The 24,837-nt window shown below is 41.1% G+C and overlaps 1 protein-coding gene across 11 annotated transcripts in view; it reads right to left on the reverse strand.

Moving 5' to 3' along the window:
• Positions 1-24,837, reverse strand: part of LTBP1 (latent transforming growth factor beta binding protein 1) — a 406,554-nt gene that overhangs the window by 157,912 nt on the left and 223,805 nt on the right. For all 11 annotated transcript variants that reach the window (XM_030311335.1, XM_030311333.1, XM_030311336.1 and 8 more), the window contains 2 exons: positions 16,804-16,906; positions 9,835-9,906 (listed from right to left, as the gene is read on the reverse strand). In XM_030311335.1, the coding sequence (XP_030167195.1) occupies positions 9,835-9,906; positions 16,804-16,906 (175 nt within the window). The remainder of the gene's footprint in view (positions 1-9,834; positions 9,907-16,803; positions 16,907-24,837) is intronic.

The following is a 24,837-nucleotide window of genomic DNA, read 5'->3' on the forward strand; positions in this document are numbered from 1 at the left end:
ACAGCTCAGAGTCAGGAGCTGCTTCAGATTCTGTGTCTCCCTCTCTCTCTGCCCCTTCCCTGCTCATGCTCTGTCTCTCTCTCTCTCTCTCTCTCTCTCTCTCTCTCTCTCTCTCTCAAAAATAAATATATATTAACAAAAATTTAAAACTGAGGGGGTACGACTTACATGATGTGATAAATAATGTGATAAAAAAAACTTTACACACCAGATACATTTACAAGGCAACTTGCTATAAAATTAGACGATGAAGTTTGGACAACTCTATGATTTCTAAACCAATTTCAAACCAGTAAAGAGCTTAAGAGCTAAACATAGAATGTGAAAGTATCAGCGGGCATCCACTATCATTCTCAGCTCTACCATTTGCTGAGCAAGGCTTTAGGTCATGGTTTCCCCACCTGCAACAAGTAGGTGTGGTCATTGTCAAGACCTTAGAGATGAGAAAACACATGAAAAGTACTTTCATAAACTGCACACTGTTATATAAATGTTAAGAGCACAGGGAGGAGTACTCAGGCTGCAGAGGTAAATTCTACCACTCTCCAGCTACATGACCTTCCATCGCTTAATTTTTTGGAGTCATAAGACTCAGTTTCATTACCAGTTTAAAAGAAAAAAAAAAAAAAGGTAACACTACTTATCTCCCAGGGTTGTTCAATTATGACACACCTAAGCATCTGACACAATGGCTCCACCAAATAGGCACTGAATAAATGCTAGCAAAATATATAAATGGGCAGATACAAAATATGCAAGCAATGATAACCAGAAAGGAAATCTATTTTATGAGAAAAAGAAAACTATCAAGTTATTCTCGTGTAAGTAATATCATGAGGAGACGAGCCTCACGTTAACAAAATCAACAGTAATGAGAAATGGAGCAGTAGCTGGTCTAGCTAGTTCCAAAAAGTTGGGTAAGAACTAAAGAGTGTTAGAGGAACAACTTAGGTTATATACAAAAGGCTTATTAAACTGGGCCTGAGGAGCGCCTGGGTGGCTCAGTCGGTTGAGTTTCCAACTTCAGCTCAGGTCATGATCTTACAGTCTGTGAGTTCGAGCCCCGCGTCGGGCTCTGTGCTGACAGCTCAGAGCCTGGAGGCTGCTTTAGATTCTGTGTCTCCCTCTCTCTCTGCCCCTCCCCGACTCATGCTCTGTCTCTCTGTCTCAAAAATAAAATAAAAAACATTAAAAACAAATTTAAACTGGGCCTCAGTGCTAGTGAACTTAGGATCACAGACCATGAAGTCACCTGCTGTCAGGATCACCATCACTAAAAACATCTTTATGTCTGTACATGGTCATTGTCTCCCTTGTACCTTGTTCCAAACGCCACAAGAAGGCAGCCCTGAACAGGCTGGGTGGGCGGACCTTGAGTGAGAGGGAGTAAGGATGCAAGAGAGGGAGAGCACAAAACTCTCACTACTAAGCTAAAGCCATTTATTTTCACTCTATGCAAATTCTCACCAAAACCTTTGAAAGAAACCACAAATGTCAAGGACATAATATATATAACAAACTATATCAATGTTCCTCTATTTAAATATAAACTTAAAAGAAGCTTACAGTCACTAGCCACTATATCAAACAAATTTTGCATTCAGCCTGCCCCCTCCCCATACCTTAATAAGTAATTCATCCACCTTCACCTACACCTGTGGGATTCAGCAGGCACAGCATAGCACATACTCTCCCATGCCCATGTCTTAATCTCTTCTGGTCCCGATGACTTTCCCAACTCCAATATCATCTTTCCCAAACTGCAATTATTTTAAGGTAAAATTATTCCTACGTAGAAAACTCAGACGAAATTATTAAAACCAACAAGAGTTAGTTCCAATAAAACAGTGAATATTAAATTACAATCTTGCTCACAGCCATATTCAATATAAAGTGCCTGAGGAGAGCCTAAACAGGGAGGCAAGGGAGGAGAGGAGGCTCTCTACTGCTAGTGAGAAGGGAAATGCACATCCTCTCCAAAAGTCATGTGTACAGGATAAATCACAGCTTGGAACCAGTCATTTCTCTTGTAAAAAGAACCACGGATTCACTGAAGCTTTATGTTCAAGTACGCTCATGACAGTATATGTATTAAGACAAAATAGAAACTAATCTGAAAATAGCACTTTAGAATAATTAAATGAATTCTCCAGTATCCATTAACTAGGATACTAAGTCTGCATTAAAATAATTCTTAACAGATTTAATAACATGAGAAAGTATTATCTATTAAGTAAAAACAGTTTTCACACTTATCTGTGAAATATGATGTAAATATCTATCTATCTATAGATATCTATAGATATATAGCAGGAACTACAGCAAAATGCACCAATTTTTGAAGGAGATCAAGGTAATTTCTTTACATTTTTTTTTTTTACCATTTATTCATTTTTGAGGGAGACAGAGCGTAAGTGGGGGAGGGGCAGAGAGAGGGAGACACAGAATCAGAAGCAGGCTTCAGGCTCTGAGCTGTCAGCACACAGCCCGACACGGGGCTCAAACTCACGAGCTATGAGATCATGTCCTGAACTGCAGTTGGACGTTTAACCAACTGAGCCACTCAGGCACCCCAGGTAATTTCTACTTTTTATACATTTCTCTAGTTTCTAAGTTTTAAACACTAGGTATGAATTATTTTATAAATAAAAAAGACAATGTGTTTCTTTTAAAGATTAGGTTTTTAAGTGCTATCCAATTTGCTAACTAAATGGGAACTTTCTCTCTGAAATTGCAGTGTTCGATTCATTACTTAAGCACTTACCACCTGCCGCCTTGATATTTGAGTTGTGAGTTAAGAACAGGGATCTTCATGAGGGCGGGAATTGAGTCTTATTATATTCTAATATTTCTCAGAGTATCCCCATTTAAATCATCATTAAATATCTATAAAGCAAGTGAGCTAATGAATGGCAGATATTGATGCAGATGGGCTGCTTAATTCAACAGGGAAAAAAGACTACCTGTGGATAACAATTATATAACTTGGAGCTTTGTTTTCTCAAAGCCTTTTCCACATCCTCAAAGAAAATTTATAATACATACATACATTAAATATCACACTCCAATATTGATATCTTGGATTTTAAAAAGCTCAATTCTGATATGGATATATGTTAAAGAAATGTAAAACAGTAAACTTGCGCTTTGGCAGTCTCCCAGGCTCCAAACGCTTAGCAACTGAAAACAAACTATTAAAAAAAGATTAAAAAACAAGAGAAACATCTTAGTTAATCTGAAACGGCATAGAAATACATGCTAGTGGGTGGAGCTACTGAATTTCTGTGTCTACCGCCCAGAAGGAAACAGGGGAAGCCAGGATTTAGCAACGGAAGGTAAGAATCCGAAAGAACCTGTGCAGAAGCATTCTTCCTCAGCAACTGAAATCTAGCAAAACTTGTCAGCATGCTTAAAAAGTTAGATGAGGGGCGCCTGGGTGGCGCAGTCGGTTAAGCGTCCGACTTCAGCCAGGTCACGATCTCACGGTCCGTGAGCCCGCGTCGGGCTCTGGGCTGATGGCTCAGAGCCTGGAGCCTGTTTCCGATTCTGTGTCTCCCTCTCTCTCTGCGCCTCCCCCGTTCATGCTCTGTCTCTCTCTGTCCCAAAAATAAATAAATAAACGTTGAAAAAAAAATTTAAAAAGTTAGATGAATATATTTAAACGGAAAGAAACAAGACCAGGCAGCTATGAAAAATTATTAGAAACCTCAGAAATGGAAAACAATCTTAAAACTACAAGTCTAATGGATCGGACAGAGTCCAGATAGGCCTAATAAAACAAGACTGAGAAAACTGTGATGGAACTGAGATATTCATTCAAAATGCAATCAAAAAAAAAAAAAAAGACGAAAGGATACAAGCACAAAAGACTTGCTCAGAGACATGAAAATTAAAGACGTCTCCAACACTAGTCAATAGGAGTTTCAGCTGAGAAACATGGTAGAAAAACAATATTTGAAGAGATAAGAGTTCATCATTTTTCAAATGTGAAGACAGACATGACTGTTCAGATGGACAATGCACTCTGTCCACTGAGCAAAATCAAAATAAATGCAAATATTGACACATCATGATAAAACCACAGAAAACAAAGAATTCAAAGATCTCAAAAGAGAGAAAGAGGGATTACCTACAAAGGAAGAAAGTATCAAAAAGAAGTCAGAAGACATTAGCACAATGTGGTCAAATGTACTGCTGGCAAACAACCTGGAACTGAACACCTGACCAGGGTCCTTACAGAATGAGCTCCAAACAAAGATATTCTCAGACATATAAAGTATATACTTCTCAGTGACCCTCACTTAAAGAACTGTCAAAGAATATAATCTTAAAATACAGACTGGCAAATAAAAATACAGGACACATGGGGCGCCTGGGTGGCTCAGTTGGTTGGGCGGCCGACTTTGGCTCAGGTCATGATCTCACGGTCTGTGAGTTCGAGCCCCGCGTCGGGCTCTGTGCTGACAGCTCAGAGCCTGGAGCCTGTTTCAGATTCTGTGTCTCCCTCTCCCTGACCCTCCCCCGTTCATGCTCTGTCTCTCTCTGTCTCAAAAATAAATAAACGTTAAAAAAAAAATTAAAAAAAAATACAGGACACACAATTAAATTTGGACTTTAGACAAACAAGTAATTGTTAGTATATATGTTCCAACCAAATTATTTGCTATTTATCTGAGATTCAAATTTAACTGGCTATCCTGTATCTTATCTGGCAAACCTACCTCAAAAACAAAAACAAAACAAAACAAAAAACTCATGAGCCCACAAAACAAGCACAGGATACAAGAAACAATGCTGAATGAAAAACCTGATAAAATGCCAGTACATTCATTTAACTATGAACTGGATTAAAAAAAAAACTTCGATGTCCATTAACTATACCTTTGAAAATAACTATAAAACAGTGACTCATTCTGTTACCCAGCACTATGCCAGAGACCACATTTTCTACAACCAAATACGTTTTCTTGAGGGTCTCACCTGCACTTTCTAGTTTTCCCAAAGTACTCAAAGACCAGCCTTCTTCTATATCCTTACCATAATATAGTCACAGTATTTTGTATTCATTAAGGTGTCTGAAATAGATGCTATTGCCCAGCCAAGCTCTTCATAACCCCAAATCCCCCAAGTATGGCTTACTGATACACAGTATTAAGATTGTGAGTTTCATTTAATCACAGAGATATGCCCCTGAAGAAAAAAAAGGAAAAAAAGTCCATTATCTTTTCTATGTTCCAAACAAACTGTGGTTTCAAATGCACTTTGGGGCACCACCTTAAAGGAATCCCACACTTGGGACTGTCCATGCTAATGGACACAATGATGCCCTATCGTATCGGTTTTGTAAATCTATTTTATTGAAGCAGAATAACTGGTGTAAAAAAAATCGAGGGGGAAAGTTACGTGGACAGCTCTGTCATAGCTGCTGTAATGGGCTCATCTCCAGTCAGCTAAAATTTAGCTAGCTGGGAGAGTGAACAAAGCAAACTGTGTCCTGCTGATTTCCAACTGACTTAATTACACTGAGTCCAAGGTCCAGAGGGATGCCTTATTCACCAGGCCTCTCCTCAGTCTGTAGCTTAGGGGAACCCTGCCAATTAATGTTTGTGGATCACTGAATATTCGTTAATGTTTGAGATTATCTATGAAAAAAGAATATACATACACTGGATTATGAAAGTGCAGACATCTCTCACTTACATATTGTGGCGTTGCCCACAGCACCTCTCAGCACATGCTAAAACAAAATGTATAGAATAATACTAGGTTGATTTCATACCTACAGCTCATGAAATGAATGATTTCTGTGTATCCAAAGAGGTATTTGCTTTTAACAAAGGACTTCACTAAATAGATTGCTCCCCAAGTGATTTCAGAACCAAATTGCATTTTATTGGATTTACGCCTAATTTTTAAGAGCTCGTTTATCTCATGACAAAGTTATGGGCAAGTGAGAATACTCAAAATGCAGGGAAGAAGTGAGCTCCAGAGTCAAGGAGTATGAAAGCAGGCGCTCCTATTACCATATTCATGGGGTATTATTCCATTTAATTCTAGCTCTACATCAAACCTTAGCATAATAATCAAATGACAAATGTTGTTCTAGATCTACCAGGAAATATGCTTGTATTGTTTGTTATGATAAATGAAGCAAATTATAACAATTCCATAATGTTAAGGGTAGTGAGGGCAGGTTTGAGAGCTCCGTGTGTGTGTGTGTGCAATAAATCATTCCTTTGAAAAGATAATCGCAGCACCGCTAGAGAGGAGAAAAAAACCCAACTTGGAGGGCAATTATTTGAAAGCTCCTCAAATTAACTTGTGCACAGTTGGTTCTTTGTTACTGAGCCCACATTACTAAACGTTGTTTCAGGACATTAGTTCGCCTAGGTGAAGGAAATAATGTAATTCTAGTTATTAATCACTTTAATTTTAAATGTGCTTTGTAAACTGAGAAGACATTAAACTCTAAGAACAATGTGGAACGCACAAGTAATTAGCGGTTAATGGGCTCCTTTTGAAAAACTCTGGGATAACAAAATCTAAAGCTTCGAGCTCTAGGAAAAAGGAGTGTACATATGTAATGTGAGAAAGTTCTACTTCATTTTACTGACCAATAGTGTCACAAAGGGAGTGAAATTAAGCCCTTCTCTCAAAAGTAATTTTAATAGATTATGATGAATGAAATCATATTATTTTATGAGTCAATCTTCTCTGCAGTATAATTTAGCGGTGCCTTTTTGAGGCACCATGAAATAGAACTTTCTGTGATACTTCACTCCAGATTCCCTGCCAAAAAGTCTGACACTGTTTTGCAAATATCCTCCTGAGACAAACGTAAGCCAGGATTTGGTGTTACTGACTGTCAGGGCAAAGAACGAGATGGAACCATTTCCTGTGCTCAGTGTGAACAAAACTTGCAAAAGGTCACTCCATACCATTCATACCAGAAGAGATAAATACAAAAATAACAACAAAAATCAAGCAATTATTTAAAGGATGCTTCATTCTCTTTTGCTAAGATATGTGGCCGATGTTTACTTCTACTTCCATCGTGGTATTTTTACAAACACTGTTAGAACCTTGAACCAGCTAGAAGAAGGAATATGTTGGATAACCATCCTTTCTTATTACAATAAATCTTATTAATACTGGTTGCATTACCTTCTAATACTCCTCACAACAGATGGCATACCTTCTAACAGCATGGCTAGTTCTAAAGAGCTGTTATCTACATTAGTTATACCTTAGATACATATAAAATCAGTAAAGGAGGCCATGTTGCACACAGAAACAGAGGTGGTTTGGGAGTTTAATCCTGGCTGAGCCTCTCATTCTCTGTGCGATCTTGGTAAAGTGACTTACTCTGTGTCTTGGTTTCAACTGGGATTAATAATGTCTAAAGCCCACCCCACCCCTTCTTACCCCACAAAAACATGCACATTCTTCATAATTTGACATCAGGAAATCAGGAGCACCCAACATTCTGGAGCATCTCTGATAATTAGTTATAGCAGGTTTGCAACGTGGAAGGAGAAACAAGGATCCGCCTCCTTCTGAGAGGAGGCAGACACACCTCAACACAGGGTACACTTCAGGAAACTTCCTATCGAGGCGCTAAAATGTGTATGACAGACCCAGCCGTCATTTCTTTCTTCTCATCCATAGCGTCTATCCCAGGCAACAGAGTAATGATAGCCATCAGACACCTGGAATGTACCTACAAAGTCTCCCAACCTCATGGACTGTGCAGGACAGAAATTCCCTGGAGCACCCCGTGGCCAGTTGTTTTTAAGGGTCTACTGAATTATGCCCAATGCAGGAAGCTCACTACTTCCAAAGGCATTTCAGTACAGTGTTGGGGAATGCTGTTCCACAGAAAAAGTTTGCTCTGAGTTGTCAATATGCCTCCTTTTAACTCCATTCTATTATTGACTGGTTTTTGAAGCAACTCATAAAGACTTATTTTGCGATGCCTGGGTGGCTGAGTTGGTCAAGCATCCAACTCTTGATTTTGGCTCAGGTCATGATCTCACAGTTCATGAGTTCAAGCCCCACATCAGGCTCTGCACGGACAGTGCAGAGCCTGCTTGGGATTCTCCTTCCCTCCCTCTCTCTCTGCTCCTCCCCCACTCACATTCTCTCACTCTCTCTCAAAATAAATAAATAAACTTTAAAAAAAAAAATAAAAATCAAAGACTTGTTTTGTAGGACAGTGGACCCAACATTTAAAGGCATGTTTATAAGGCAGCCATTCTATTTCTCTGTAATCTGCTCTTCTCCAGGGCTAAACACCCTCAGGATTCCAGGCCCCTCATAAGCTCTGTTGACTTTATTAGCCAAAAGACAATGAATACCAAACACCCAAACCCCAAATTCAGTCTGACTAGCAGAGGACAAGATTGTTACTTCCAAAGCCCTGCTCATTCTGCTTCTACTAATGCATTCTAAAAATGGGCTAGGGTTTGTCATATAGATTTTCATCCAAATCTGTGAAGCAATCACTTCATTTATGCTGTAGAATATATATTTAGCCATCTGTTCATTCAACATCTTCATTCTTCCATCCATTTCAATCTTCCATCCATTTAATACAATCTCTTAAGGATATCTTAAATTCTACTGATTCCTACGTAATATTGATTAATCCATTACTCCCACGTTACTAAGATGTTTCTTACACAGTGTCTTGGGTGCCCTCTCCCTGAGCAGTTAAATCTAACTTTCAGGAGGATTACCATATTTTAAGGCAACACTTTTTTAAAATGCATGGTACACCTATGTACATTTCAAAAGAAAATTCTTTTCTTGCTAGAGCTCTACAGATCATAAAAGTTAGATAGATGCAATATGGAACAACCTGAGAAAATTCTCAGGTAATTAAGACAGTCCACTGACATAACCCTGTTAATAGGAATTAATCTAGACTTTGTAACATTACCTTAATCTGCCCTGTCCTATATAAACACATACTGGTCAAGGATACAGAGCCCCAGACAACAAGTTGGAAAACATGTGCTGTGTTCTTAATGTGGATTTTGGTTCACTAATGGAGGCTCTTTCTCCATTTTAATATACACACATTTCCAAGTTACTAATAACTCCTTTACCCAGACATTTAAGGGGAAATTAGGAGCATTAATTGGACAAACCACAGAGTAAATGAAACAAAATTTGATATCATATGTGGGTACTAAACTAGGTACTCGTAAACCTGAGTTACAACCCCAGCTCTATTTAGCCTCAGGAAAGTCACTACACCAGTCTGGGCTTGAATGTCCTGGTCTGTAAAGTACAGACACTGGGCTACAGGATCTCTGAGGTTCCCCCTGCTTGTTCAAATCTGCTATAAGGTGCAAAATAAACTGAGCAAAAGCACTCAGGACATTTCACATTTAAATACTTTGAGGTGGCTAACAATATTCTGATGAGAGGGAAATAAAGGAACCCTACTACCCAATCCTGTGTCAGCAAGGAAGGCACACTGCTAGGTACACATGCATACTCATATGCATGCACATGCACCCACGCATGGAAAGGGAGTGACCAGCATGGAGACCATATGGTGCTCTGTAATATAATCCAATCTCCTGTGGATTTCATCACAAATTAACATAGGGGGAAAAAAGTTCCATGACGTTTAAATGCTATTAATTCTAGCAACCATACACTATAACTCTTTGCTTCCTTATAGATAAATTGAGTGAGCGAGAGGTAGTTCATTGTTGTGACTTTCTCATATGGGGCTAATGAGAAAATTGTGGTCAAATAACTTAAGATTCCTAAAAAGCCAAAGCAACGGAAATCCATACCAATGAACTCAGTTAAACTTACCTTGACAAAAGGTGTTGTTGACCCGCTTATAACCTTGCAGACACTCCATCATTTGGTTATATCCATGATACGCTGTAAGAAAGAAAGAATGCGTTGTTACACGCTTAAATTCTTACAGTCCTAAACTGCCTGTTGTGATAACCTAATCCACGGAAGTCATCAGTGGTCTGTATTATTCATTTCTAAGATACCCAATTCAACGTATATCAGTTTCTTTTACATTATACTCAGTTATAAATATACCACTTATTTTGCAATGTATATAGTCCCAAGTAGTTGTCAGCAAACGTTGATAACGTTAATCAAAAGAATCATAAGAGGGGAGCCTGGGTGGCTCAGTCGGTTGGGCGTCCGACTTCGGCTCAGGTCATGATCTCGTGGTCCGTGAGTTCGAGCCCCGCATCGGGCTCTGTGCTGACAGCTCAGAGCCTGGAGCCTGTTTCAGATTCTTTGTCTCCCTCTCTTTCTGACCCTCCCCCGTTCATGCTGTCTCTCCCTGTCTCAAAATAAATACATGTTAAAAAAAAAATTTTTTTTTAAATCATAAGAAGGTTTAATATGTTCTACCAGTTAGTGATCATTTATATTACAAAGACTCTCTCCCTGCCCAGTAATTTGCTCCAGGCATTTGAATTTTCTTAAAAGTAGGGTTAACATACATCCTAGTCTGTCTGGAACAGTCCTGGCTTATGCCAGTTGTACTAGCAAAGTGCATTAATAACAGCACTCCACTCCCAAAAGTGTCCCAGTTTCAACAATAAATAATATGCTCGCCTAAATACTGGCTCACATATCTTGGTAATGAGTGATTCTTCCTACTATGAACCTGAGAAGAACAGGAAATGATGAGAGGAAGCTAGGAGATGAGAAAGGCCTCTGTGATCAGTGGTATGGTTCATCGCCCAGAAATTTCACCAGCAATATAATGTTGCAATTACCAAATTATCAACAAACCCTAGTCACTGCAACTGATGCTCTTAAGTGAGGCCAAAATGATTTCCTGGCATATGGATACAGCATAAGCTCAGGGACCAAGCAGACCTAAGTTCAAATCACGGCTCTGGCTATCCATAGCTCTGCAACTTTGGGAGACAAGCTTTCTGGGATTCAAATGGTGATTCTGTACAATGGGAGTATTCCCATCTACTGAGCAGGTCTGGGTCGCTATGATTTTAGACATAATTTATACAGATGCCTACCACAGTGCCTGACAAAAACCACTCACAAGATGACAGATGCCATTAAAATACCTAGGAATCAATCTAACCAAAGATGTAAAGGATCTGTATGCTGAAAACTATAGAAAACTTATGAAGGTAATTGAAGAAGATTTAAAGAAATGGAAAGACATTCCCTGCTCATGGATTGGAAAAATAAATATTGTCAAAATGTCAATACTACCCAAAGCTATCTACACATTCAATGCAATCCCAATCAAAATTGCACCAGCATTCTTCTCGAAACTAGAACAAGCAATCCTAAAATTCATATGGAACCACAAAAGGCCCCGAATAGCCAAAGGAATTCTGAAGAAGAAGACCAAAGCAGGAGGCATCACAATCCCAGACTTCAGCCTCTACTACAAAGCTGTAATTATCAAGACAGCATGGTATTGGCACAAAAACAGACACACAGACCAATGGAATAGAATAGAAACCCCAGAACTAGACCCACAAACGTATGGCCAACTCATCTTTGACAAAGCAGGAAAGAACATCCAATGGAAAAAAGACAGCCTCTTTAACAAATGGTGCTGGGAGAACTGGACAGCAACATGCAGAAGGTTGAAACTAGACCACTTTCTCACACCATTTACAAAAATAAACTCAAAATGGATAAAGGACCTAAATGTGAGACAGGAAACCATCAAAACCTTAGAGGAGAAAGCAGGAAAAGACCTCTCTGACCTCAGCCGTAGCAATCTCTTATTCGACACATCCCCAAAGGCAAGGGAATTAAAAGCAAAAGTGAATTACTGGGACCTTATGAAGATAAAAAGCTTCTGCACAGCAAAGGAAACAACCAACAAAACTAAAAGGCAACCAACGGAATGGGAAAAGATATTTGCAAATGACATATCGGACAAAGGGCTAGTATCTAAAATCTATAAAGAGCTCACCAAACTCCACACCCAAAAAACAAATAACCCAGTGAAGAAATGGGCAGAAAACATGAATAGACACTTCTCTAAAGAAGACATCCGGATGGCCAACAGGCACATGAAAAGATGTTCAGCGTCGCTCCTTATCAGGGAAATACAAATCAAAACCACACTCAGGTATCACCTCACGCCAGTCAGAGTGGCCAAAATGAACAAATCAGGAGACTATAGATGCTGGAGAGGATGTGGAGAAACGGGAACCCTCTTGCACTGTTGGTGGGAATGCAAATTGGTGCAGCCGCTCTGGAAAGCAGTGTGGAGGTTCCTCAGAAAATTAAAAATAGACCTACCCTATGACCCAGCAATAGCACTGCTAGGAATTTATCCAAGGGATACAGGAGTACTGATGCATAGGGGCACTTGTACCCCAATGTTCATAGCAGCACTCTCAACAATAGCCAAATTGTGGAAAGAGCCTAAATGTCCATCAACTGATGAATGGATAAAGAAATTGTGGTTTATATACACAGTGGAGTACTACGTGGCAATGAGAAAGAATGAAATATGGCCTTTTGTAGCAACGTGGATGGAACTGGAGAGTGTGATGCTAAGTGAAATAAGCCATACAGAGAAAGACAGATACCATATGGTTTCACTCTTACGTGGATCCTGAGAAACTTAACAGGAACCCATGGGGGAGGGGAAGGAAAAAAAAAAAAAAGAGGTTAGAGTGGGAGAGAGCCAAAGCATAAGAGACTGTTAAAAACTGAGAACAAACTGAGGGTTGATGGGGGGTGGGAGGGAGGGGAGGGTGGGTGATGGGTATTGAGGAGGGCACCTTTTGGGATGAGCACTGGGTGTTGTATGGAAACCAATTTGTCAATAAATTTCATAAAAAAAAAAAAAAAGATGACAGATGCCATTATTTCCTGCCATAAGGTAGTCTTTCATTACGATCATGAACAACAGATAAAGGGCAATAATCAAAACAGGATGGATGGTTAGAACACTATAAAGACCTGAACAAAGAGTAAAGAGGGAAAATTCAAAATAAAAAGGAAATTTTCTTTTGGAAAATAAAATTATTTTGCCCCTAACACATGCTGTTTACTCTCACCACTAATGGAACAGGGTGAATATGTACGAGTGGTGTTCCTCTCTCCTCCTTCACTTCCTTTCTTTGTCATATGTCCCATCTCTTCAGATCTTTCTAAAAGCTAGGAAAAGGTTACAGTGAGCAGTCTTGGAATAGCGAGTTATAGGAGGGCAGAAATTGGCATGTGGGGAATCATCCCAATTCAAGCTCCTTGGCCACACAACTAGTCTTGTCCCACAGAATGAAGACCCTGGCTGCCTACACAGATTCTGGGATCTCTGTCTGTGAACTGTTCAAAGGCAAAAGAGACGGTATCTTGTTTTAAAAGTTTCCACAGTCATCAAGCTCAAGGCAGAGAGCCAGACCAGATGATCTCTTCAGGTCTCCCTCAGCTTAGGATTCGATGTTTCAGATTCTAAATTTTCTTCTAAAAACTTCTAAAGGACAAGTGACTTGTTCATGCTAAGTACATTTTTAATAGATTACAGGGTATTTAATGAAATCGTTTACAGATTTAAAATTAAGTTTTTGCAGTAAAAACTAAACAACAATGAAAGGTCTTTCTGTATGCGGCTAAACAAAAACTTCAAACATTAAACAAAAGTCATTGGAACACTGAAGTTTGAACTACTTTAAAGTGAAAAAAAAAGGTGGGGGGAAGGCATGGAACACAAAACCATAGCATATAAAGCCAAGGAAAGTCTGCTGCCTTCCAAAATGAATATGATTTAGAGAGTAGTACCAACCAAGGAAAGGAAAGTTTTTAAATGACACAGGAAGAATGTGACCCTGAGTGTGTTTCTTGGGAGTGAGTCACTTAGGACAGCACAAAGTAAATGTCAAGATGTTAATGGTTTACTTCAGTCATAATCCACATTGCCCTTCCTGAAATGAAATCAATCTCTTCAATTTTATACATTACTTGAGCCAACCTATGAATTTATTTTCATCAGCATTTAGTAAGAAGTAATAGCAATTTTATACTTTCATATTTAGCTTAAATTATTACTAACACTAAAATGGAGAGTTAACAAGACCATTTAAAGCAGGGAATTTATCCTCAGATAACACAACTGTAAGTAAAAACAACACAAAGTCAGGAGTAGAAGTCAGGGATTAAAAAAACAACAAGAATGGAAGATTCTCTGTACCCCTAACTTCTGTCCCTATCTTGCAACTTTGGGGCTGGGAAAAATGGAGGAAAGAGAAGCAGTTAAGCAAAAGACACAGAGAGAAGGAGAGATAAGAAAAAGGCATAACATAAGAGAGAAGATGCAACAAGTATGACAGAACATGAACTTGGCCCCAGAATGAAGCTGTAAGAACTGAACTTCTCTTTCTGAAGTCCTTAGACTTAGAGGTGGGAAACACACCACCCCCTTCACAATGTTCCCACAGACAAACTTACACAGTACGTGAGGGAAAGGCCATGAAAAAAAATAAAAAGTTGGGGCGCCTTGGTGGCTTGGTCAGTTAATCGTCTGACTCTTGATTTCAGCTCAGGTCATGATCTCACAATTAATGAGTTTGAGCCTGCACTGGGCTCTGTGCTGACAGCATGGAGCCTGCTTGGGATTCTGTGTCATGTCTCTTTCTCTCAATCTCTCTCTGCTCCTCCCCTGCTTGTGTTCTCTCCCTCTGTCTCCCTCTCCCCCCGCCCCCTCAAAAGTAAACATCTAAAAAAAAAGTAATCTTTTTTCAACATTTTAGATATAGACACTTGCCTCATAAGACAACAGCAAACAACTCAAGCTGGGAATCAAACTCAAGTCTACCTAGCTCCAAACTCCATGCTCTTTTAAATCATACCATATCTCTCCTGGATATCCCTTTGGTCACGTTGCCAGAATCATTTTGGCACATGGATCTTTCAGTGAGGAGGAACTATCACACTCAGCCCACTTGCTGGAAATCCACATTACCAATCATTATCAAATCAGCATAGAAAGTCCACAGGGGACATTCTTAGTAATGAAGGTCTCATTTATTTGATTCATTCCCTAAATAAAGAATTCATTATTTACTGGAATCTTTAGTGGGTGTTTTCACAAGTTAGTCCTCCAAAAGAAAAGAAAACAGAAGCAGTATCAATGAAATAAACAAAAGTTTAGGCATCAAAAGATTTAGAAAACAGGTAAGTTTCAGAGACAAGGAGGTCCAAATGAGAGACAATGAGACAATTATTTGTAACCAATTATAATGATCATAGAACAAATAGTACATAAGTCACACCTGTAGAGCAGTGATTCCAAGATGACAGATTCTAGACTGAACATAGGTGTGAAAGGCAGATGAGAATATCAAATCAACTTAAGAAGAGTAAATAAAAATTATCCAATTGAAGCAAATGAGAAATTTCTTGCAACATGAAGTGTAAAAACCTACTATAAAAATCTTCAGTTACAGCAGGCAAAGGAAGACAATGGAGGAAAAATATCACTTGCTTTCTTGGGGAAAATGTGATGAGTTAAGTGTATTACAAAAAACAAGTTACTTCTGTCTTTCAAAAAAATCTCTATTAGAAATCAGCCAAAGTTAATGCTACGTTCAAAAACTAAAAATAGGGGCACCTGGGTGGCTCAGTTGGTTAAACATCTGACTCCGGTCAGGTCATGATCTCACCATTCATGAGTTTGAGCCCTGTGTCGGGCTCTGTGCTAACAGCTTGGAGCCTGAAGCCTGCTTCAGATTCTGGGTCTCCCTTTCTCTCTGTCCCTCCCCTGTGCGTGCGCGCTCTCTCGCGCGCGCTCTCTCTCTCTCTCTCTCTCTCTCGCTCTCGCTCTCTCTCTCAAAAATAAATACACATTAAAAAAATTTTTTTAACTAAAAATACTGGCATAATTGGGAAAAAAGTAACAGAGGGACATAAACCTGGATTTATTCAAATCAATAGGTTCTAAAAACTATGATTTATAGACTAACCAGAAGATGGGGTATCAGTGTAGATTCATGTCACAGAGAACTGTGATGGTATAAAAGTGGTGACTAAGAAAAGGCAGGGAAAGTACTGTGTTCTAGAGACTGTAGACCTGTCTTGTCCAGATCAGCAACCAATCATTTCTCCATTTTAGCCTTTTTTCAGTGAAATCTGAACATTTATGGTATACCAAATGGCTGTTGTGGCTATTGATAAAAGTTTTGATAAAAATTGATAAAAATTTCACTTAAGGAATTTAACCTAAGGAACAGCAGCTTCATTAACTTTTTGTCAGTTTTTGAAACACGAATTTTAATTTTTTTTTAACGTTTATTTATTTTTGAGACAGAGAGAGACAGAGCATGAACGGGGGAGGGTTACAGAGCGGGAGACACAGAATCTGAAACAGGCTCCAGGCTCTGAGCTGTCAGCACAGAGCCCGACGCGGAGCTCAAATTCATGGACCGCGAGATCATGACCTGAGCTGAAGTCGGCCGCTTAACCGACTGAGCCACCCAGGCGCCCGAAACACTTATGAATTTTAAAGACAGCTTCTTTTCTCTTTGCCTGAGGAAAAAGAACCTCGTTTAGCTTACTGCTTTCTTAAAATGTTTTTTTAGAAATAAGTGATCAAACTGGAGAAGGCAACTGATACCTGCTTTTTACAACACAGAATTGACAGTAAAGCTTTCGTGGACCAGCAGCAAGGTTTCTGGACGTGCAAATTGCAGCACTATGTTCTACAATTCTCTAAGAGTTCTCTGAAAGTCGAAGCCTGTCTCACCAATGAACAGTTATCGTAAGGAAAGCGATACGCTACATTAACCTTCAAAGGAATAATGAAACGTCACTTACACGGCTTCTTGGGGCATTTCTGGCATTTGTTAAAGCCCCACGAGGTACCCACAGTTCCACAGCAATCCTCCTGCTTCGAAAGGCCAGGGAGCGCCTTGCCACACTGCAGTGATGAGATGTGAAATTCGAGGTTAATTGAGTGCAGGATGTCCCAGCTCTAGAACACTGCTGTGCTTCACCGTCACATTATAAAACAGTTCCCTTCTTACCGACACAATTAGAAAGGGGAAAAGAAAAAAAAAAAAAAAAAAAAACAACACAAAAAACTCAAACTTTGAACCAAAACACCAGAACAGAATCCATACAACACTAATGAACAAGCATATTTCTAAGAGCTTCTTGGCATTTTAGAGTCTTACGAGAATCTGTCACTGCTCAGAGCACTTTATAAAATGCCTATTTCCAATGCTACCTCCCCCACCCCCACCCCCACCCCCCGCTTGATTTTCCTTTGAGAAGAACCTCAACTCAAAGTTCAACATAAACTTTTAAAATTTAGTTTAACTGTCTGTTGGAACCTCTGGTGTGGATCATTGGGAAGCAGAGCTCTGAGGTTGTGGCATGTGTGCAAACGCGGAAACTATGGCACAGGTCCCATCTACAAGAGTCTTTGGGGCTTCCTATAATACCAAGCCTTGGCAGGAAAGGACAGTACGAGAAATGATCATTGGCTGTGCCAGATCAGCTTTGGCAGAGATGAAAGCTCCAGACAGCCAAGTGGTCTGACCCAGGGAGGTCAGCCAAGCAAGAAAGGTGCTGGCAGGTTTCAGCAAGGACAGTAGGTAGAAGAGCAGGGCTAGAGTTGTCAAATATAAAGACGCATCTCATCTCCTGGTTAATCACACGATGTCTGAAGAGCCTGAGAGGCAAGGGTTGGAAGTCAGACCAATCCAATGGGGTCAGGAAGGGCCAAGGCAAACAGATCCTACTCTCTGTACCCATTCTGAGGCCACTCAGGCAAGAAGGGCAACCTGGCTCTCCACCGATACTCTGTAGGCTAAGCCCAGACCCCGCATCTGAGAAGTTACTCTGCCATCCTCTGCCTCAACCTCTAAAAAGTCCTCCCGACGGGTTCCAGTGTCATTTTTCTGAAAACGAATCTGATGACATCACTCTACTGATTCAAACCCCTAAATGACTCCCACAGTCTGAAGACTGCAAACTCCCTGGGATGGTACACAAGGGTCCTCCCTACCCTGCCTCAGAGCATACGACTTTCTCTGTGTCCCCCTGTACCTCCCCACATCTAGCCTTCAGACACCCTAAAAGATTGTTTATTTTCTGAACAAATGTCTTTCCCAGAGCAGTTTCCTTTCCTTGGCATATACCCTATAGCCATCCTTTTCCCTTTGGCTGGAGAACCTTTACCGTGACCCACAGCTCTGAAGAACCGGCACCATGGCTGGAGAACCTTTACCGTGACCCACAGCTCTGAAGAACCGGCACCATGAAGCATCCAGTCTCCTCAGTTTCAGCGAGCGCCTCCTCTCTCCGTACCCCACAGCACATCCCACACGGCTCCACTGCCTCCGCTATGCTTGTGAATTAAACACAGATGTATATTACGTCTCTTTATACCCCAGTACACAGTGCCCATGCTCGATCACTTCTGAGGGATGGAAGGTGCAAGCAATCTAAGGAACTATCAAACAACCTAGCTACAGGCCACCAAGCAGTGGCTCTCTGCAGACCAAGAAAAGTTAGCAGTTGCACCCAGGCTGGTTGAGCACAACATGGTGACAAGAACGTCCGGGCAGGTGGCGGCCCTCAGAAGGGCAGTGGATCGCAGACACCATTCACTCAGCAGACTTCTGGGTCCAGGCAGATAGCATTCTGCTCTAAGTGACTCTAAGGCTCTAAGTGACTACCTGTTCGAATTGTAAAACCAAACCAGGGAAGGCCTGGCACAGGGAATGATAGTGTTCAAGTCCTCAGGGTTCTGTGGTTTTTTAGGGATTTCAACAGGATGTTATGTGCTCTCAACAGCAGTCAATGATGGGGGTTGGGGTGAGGGAAGGGCAGGGAGATGGCAGCGGGGGGGGGGGGGGGAGGGGGGAAGGGGGGCGGGGGGGGTGGAGTGAACACTCCAACAAAGGAGAACATGACAGAAGAGAAGCAACCATGACTGGATTCGGGTAGTTTCCAGACTCCTTCAGCTCAGTCACAGGAAGCTTACATCCAGAAATGTTTATTTCCAGTTTTATCAAAGAGGTTTATGTGAGACACCAGTGTGCTTCGGATATGGATCATTCTTGCACCAGACTCTCCAGGCTCTTCCCTTTAATCAGGCAGAACTTTCAGCACTTGCTGATTTTATATGCGCAAAATTTTAGCAGCAGTTAAAATCCAATTTTCACCTCAGATTCCTAGAATGTTTTATTTGGTAGGGTAAAAATAAATTCCCTCTCTCTCTCTCTCCTCTCTTTCTCTCTAACAGGCTTCAGAAAAGGTACGAGGTTTTCATTACAGGATTCGGGCTGCTTTATCCCATGGCTTTGTTTTTGCAGGTCCACAGCCAAAAGCAGCACAAACCATCCAAATCGATTAAATAAATGACGGTGTAGGTGGTACCACAAAACCGTGTGTTCCTCTCAAAATTGGGTCTACACAGGATAATAACAGGCTGCAAGGGATGAAGTCAGGCTTACAGCAAGGCACAAAGTCTCACACATGCCTCTTGAGGTAGTTAATTATGAAGAGGCTTCAACGTGAGCCAGAAACAAGGCCTGAGAGACCTTTGAGGCCACAGGCAAGGCTGTCACACAGGAGACTACCCAACACTGTGAGGTCTTATTTGGATGGAGGAAGCGCCTAGAGGAAAAGAAGGAGGAAGCGGATGCTCTCTCCTCCACAGTGAAGGTCACATTGGGGAGAATTACGTAGAATAGGATGAGGTTTGCATTCAGAATGTTCTTCTCTCAGAGTGGTAGACTCTGCTTCTTTGTGAGACACCATCCCAAGGACCCATGACTGGCTCTGCCGAACTGCGTTTTCATGCCCAGACTGAGGTGATTTTTACAAGTGAAAAACACAAATGGAATTTCTCCTACGTGACTCACTCACCACATTTTCAGAGAAAGCCTGTCTCTCATTTCAAGGCGTATCTTATGTGTGAGGAATCCAGAAGAAACGTGCTAAAAAATTTATAACCAATATTTAGCCATTTCAAGCCAGAAAGAAAAATCTATCCTGTCAAATGAGCATCGAGCTGCAGCTCCTCAAAAAGCTCACCACCTCAGGTTGCACACTGGGGGGACACAGAAGTCCACACGTCCATGCCAGCATTCAGCAAATGCACGACCCACCTAGAGCAGCAAGCAGAACGATGCCGGGTCTGGCAACCAGGTCCTGTGGGCATCCAGTGAAGAAAGGAGAGTAAGACTATGTCCGACCGTGATGGCACAGTACAGATATGTTAAAGAAGGCTAGCTGCGTGATGAAGGTATTAGTAGGACTAAAGAGAGGACTTATGTCATTCAGGAGGAAACCTTTTCAACAGCAAATGCTCCTCAACAACAGAAGATGCTGACATCTTCACTGGGAGCAGAAGCTGGAGGACCATCTGCCAGGAATGCCCAGGATTCAAAGCAGATGGCTTCAATGGTTTCTGCCAGGGCGAGGGTTCTGTGTTCGATACATACTGACAGGTCGTACGACGTGATTTAGGAAATACAAATTACTAGACACTAAAGCCAACCTGGAGGACTTCTGTTGCTCTCATGTCTACCTCAGGAGTGTGTCTGGGTGGGTGCACTCCTAACCATCTCTTCTGTCTCACCTCCTTCCTCATATCAGTAGCTCCAGAGACGCTCACCGCAGGCAGAGCTTCCTTCTACGAGACTTAGGCAAACGAGACAGAAAAGAGAAGAACAAACAGACCTACTACCAGCCCCACTTCACCAGTGCACTGACCATGGTTCTTAGAAGAGTGAGTGCAAGAAAATAATTCACTGACCTTTCCTACCTTCCTGTGTTACTAGAACGTCCGAGAAAGTAAAGCTATGCAAGAATCGTTACGATTATTCCATGAATACCCATGTTTTAACTTTTACAACACAAAATTATTGCAAGCAATGGTGCAAAAACCTTTAATTTTTAAATTAGTTGCTAAGAATAAACAGATTGTGGGATCACGTACTTTTTAAAATCTTGACCTAGTTGAGAACACTTCTGACTTCAACTCAGTTTTGAGGTACTGCCGTGGCGCTTTCCTGACATTCAAGTTAAGCTGTGATTGCATTTTTTACATCCCCCTATAAATATATGAGCAGGAATGACAGTTCAAAACTTAGCATTTGGCAACCAAGGCCCATAATTTTTGTCACCTAAAAACTCACCACTGGAAATGTTCTAGACATGAACAATAATTTAAAGAGATTATGATAAATATTGGAGTGTGGTTTCATAAGATCTCATTTTCCCATGTTAAAATTACTAGTACCTATAATATCCTCGTTCTAAGAGTGTTGGCTGTGTTGTGTCAGGTTCTGGGTTAGGAAGGTCCAGTAGGGAGTAAAAGAAGAGAGTGCTGGGCTGTAGTCAGTAAACCTGGATCTAAATTCCTACTCTCTTGTGAGTAGAGATGTCCACCAGATTGTCCAGCCTCTCTGGGCTGGTAATGGGACAGTGGGACAATAATCCCAACTACAAAGGACTGTGGTGAGATCAAACGATGCATGTCCAAAAAGGGCCTCCCTATCCCTTCTGCCCCTCTATGGGGATTAGAAAAATGTGACCCTTAAGATGTGTTCTGCATCAGGACACAGCGCTCAGTAAACAGAGCATCGGCTGGATCCCCATCTGCCGTCTCAGCTGAGTCTCGTGTGAGTACAACCCATAAAATGTTCAAATGCTGGCCATGTGTTAGCCTCTTATCATAAATTTGTTAAAGGCGTTCAGATATTTCAGTAGTAAAAGGGCCACTCCACAAAGATGGCCACCATGTCAGGGCCACTACTTAGCCTTCCTATTAAAGAAAGACATTTAAGGGGCACCTGGGTGGCTCAGTCAGTTCAGCATCTGACTCTTGGTTTTGACTCAGGTCATGATCTCAAGGTTCGTGAGTCTGAGCCCTGCATCGGGCTCCTTGCTGACAGTGCGGAACCTGCTTGGGATTCTTTCTCTCCCCTCTCTCTCGCCCCTCCCCGACTTGTGCTTGCTCGCTCTCTCAAAATAAACTTAAAAAAATTTTAAGACATTTAAAAACAATAATATCAAAATACTCTTAAGAATTACCCCTATTACATCTATAGAACTCATTTTACTTTGTTATCAGGAACCATTGCATACTGATGCATAAAGTACTGAGTTTAAACAAAGAACGTTTCCTCAAAGAGAAAAAGGCACTGGAGCCAAAGACACAAACAGAACTTAAAATGTTAAAGTAATGCAGATTTTTAAGATTCACTGAAGTAAAACATGAAAGAACAGAGAAGGCTGACTCACTGCAGCTCCTGCAAGAGTGCTGCAGGGCTGTGTTGGGCAGGGGCTCAAACAGGCGGTGACTCAACGGCTGGACTGGAGAGCCAGATTCCAAAGAGATGGAACAGCGCTGGCTAAGCCCAAGACTGACCACCAACTGGGAGAGGACCCAGGCACAGGTGGGTGGGAGGCGAAGGGCAGAGGAAGGCAGGCCAAGGACGAAGGAACAGAGACAGTGGGTGGGGAAAGTCAGAGAATGAGGTAGAGCTAAGCCATGGAGAGTTTTCCAAATCGGGGATTTCATTTGTAGTTAGATAGCAAAATTAATCAGGAGAGAGGGAAAAGGAAACAGCATAGTTCATTTTCCCAAAGCAAAATGTTTTGGATGGTGTCCACTGAAATATTTGGCATCTTTGAAGTAATGGCAAACACAGAAATATTGATAAAGAGGAAGAAAAAGAGGGGGAAAAGATTGTTTTTATGAAAGTACAGTTTTCCACATCTGATACTTCCTCTCAAGAGTAAAAGAGAATTAACAGCAAAGAGTATATCATTTATGGGGGAAAAAAATGAAGAAATCACATTTAAGGTCAACATGAACAGTTATCAGAGGACCAAAACCCCAAAATTGGCTAATTATTAAAAGCCCATTAGCTATACTACTCCTCAAAGAAAGAGTAGAAGGGAGGTTTTAAGTTAAGCACAGAACCAGATCTCTCCCCAACAAATGCTATCCCCAACAAAAGATGTCCTACCACAAAGCAAATACCCAGGCATCTCCAGGTCCATTAGAATCAGGGCTATCTGAATGTGAAACTGATCTTTCCACACAATCACCTTCCCTGTGGACCAAATGAGAAGTAGTGTAATAAAGATGACCCATAACTGAGTAAATGGTAAGAGCATATCTTCTGATGTTGGATCAAGACGGGTCCTCACTTTACCAATTAACCATGTATTTTACTATGGGCAAAACATTCAAACTCTATAAAACGTAACTAAAAATGCCCATTTCCTGAGAGCTCTCAAGAGGACTGAGACAATACGTATAAGACAGTCAGATAGCCAGCATGTACCAGGCTCACAATCAATATTAGACCCTTTTGCCCAGGCCCCTCACCTAGAAACTTGGGTTTATTTAACAAAGGACTAAGTAACCCAACAATTATTCAGTATCCCACATGCCAGATTCAATTTGTCAAGAAAGGATACATGAAGTAATTTAGATATAGAAATATGAAAAGAGGGGCACCTGGGTAGCGTCAGTTGAGCATCTGACTTCGGCTCAGGTCATAATCTCGTGGTCCATGGGTTTGAGTTCCACATTGGGGTCTGTGCTGACAGCTCAGGCCTGGAGCCTGACATTCTGTGTCTCCTTCTTTCTCTGCCCCTCCTCTGCTCATACTCTGTCTCTCTCTCTCTCTCTCTCTCTCTCCCAAAAATAAATAAACAGTTTAAAAATTTTTTAAGAAACATGAAAAGAAAAAGAAGGTATTATGTTTTTCCTAAAAATGTTCAGGTTTTCACAAAAGTGCTCAGGCTAGTGAAAAGTGCTCAGAGAATTAATGCTGTGGAAAGATGTGTAATCATGTGGATTTCATTTTAATTCTCCTCGAGAAACACAACATGATGTCACTGAATGACAATAATTCAACCAGTTAATATCAATGTTCAAGCAGCAAATTTCACTTTGGGGACATCCAGATCTTTTTGGTCACCCACCACGTCTTGGTAAGAAGACCAAGTCCACGAAGCAAAAATAACAGAGCCCACTCTGCACCTCTTGCCCACGAGCAGCCATGGCTTAATCATAAAACCCTGCAGAACGTGGAACTCACTAAGACAGGTCCCAGGAAATACAGCTGTCTTTTCACGCTAAGCTAGTGTTACAGACGGAATGTGTGCCTCATCCCCCAAATCCCTATGTTGAAGCGTTGACCTCGAACGTGATGGTAAAGAGAGCAGGGCCTTTGGGAAGTAATTAGGTTTAGATGAAGTCATAAGAGTGTGGCTCCCGGGTGGGATTAGTGTACTTACAAGGAAGGGAACAAAGACCACAGCATAAACCACTGACTGACTGACGGGGACACACACACTCTCACTCTCTCTCTCTCTCTCTCTCTTTCTCTCTCTCTCTCTCTCTCTCTCTCTCTCTCTCTTTCTCTCTCTCTCTCTCCTGTGAGCACATCAAGAAGGTGGGTGTCTGAAAACAGGAAAAGAGTTCCACCAGGAACTTAATCTGTGAGCACCCTGATCTCAGATTTCCTATCTCCCAAACTGCAGAAAGTAAGTTTGGATAGCTTAAGCTACCCAGACTATGGTATTTTGCTATGGCAGCCTGAGCCTACTTACACAGACAGCAATGGTTCCTTGTGAACACCCCGGGACCACAAGAGATGGGCTAAGCCAGGATGGAATAGTAGAAAGAACACTGGAGTAGCAACCAGAAAGGCTCAGTTTCAGTCCTCACCAACCAGAGATACGAGATGTGAAGCAACTAATTCACTTCTCTAGACTTTAGCTTCCTCATCAATAAAGTTTTAAGTACAGACTAATTACTAATACTCATTGATGTGCCTAAATTCTATGATTTTACAAAGGCTCCAGTGCAGG

This window comes from Lynx canadensis, chromosome A3 (assembly GCF_007474595.2).
Source record: "Lynx canadensis isolate LIC74 chromosome A3, mLynCan4.pri.v2, whole genome shotgun sequence".
Taxonomy (NCBI): Eukaryota; Metazoa; Chordata; class Mammalia; order Carnivora; family Felidae; genus Lynx; species Lynx canadensis.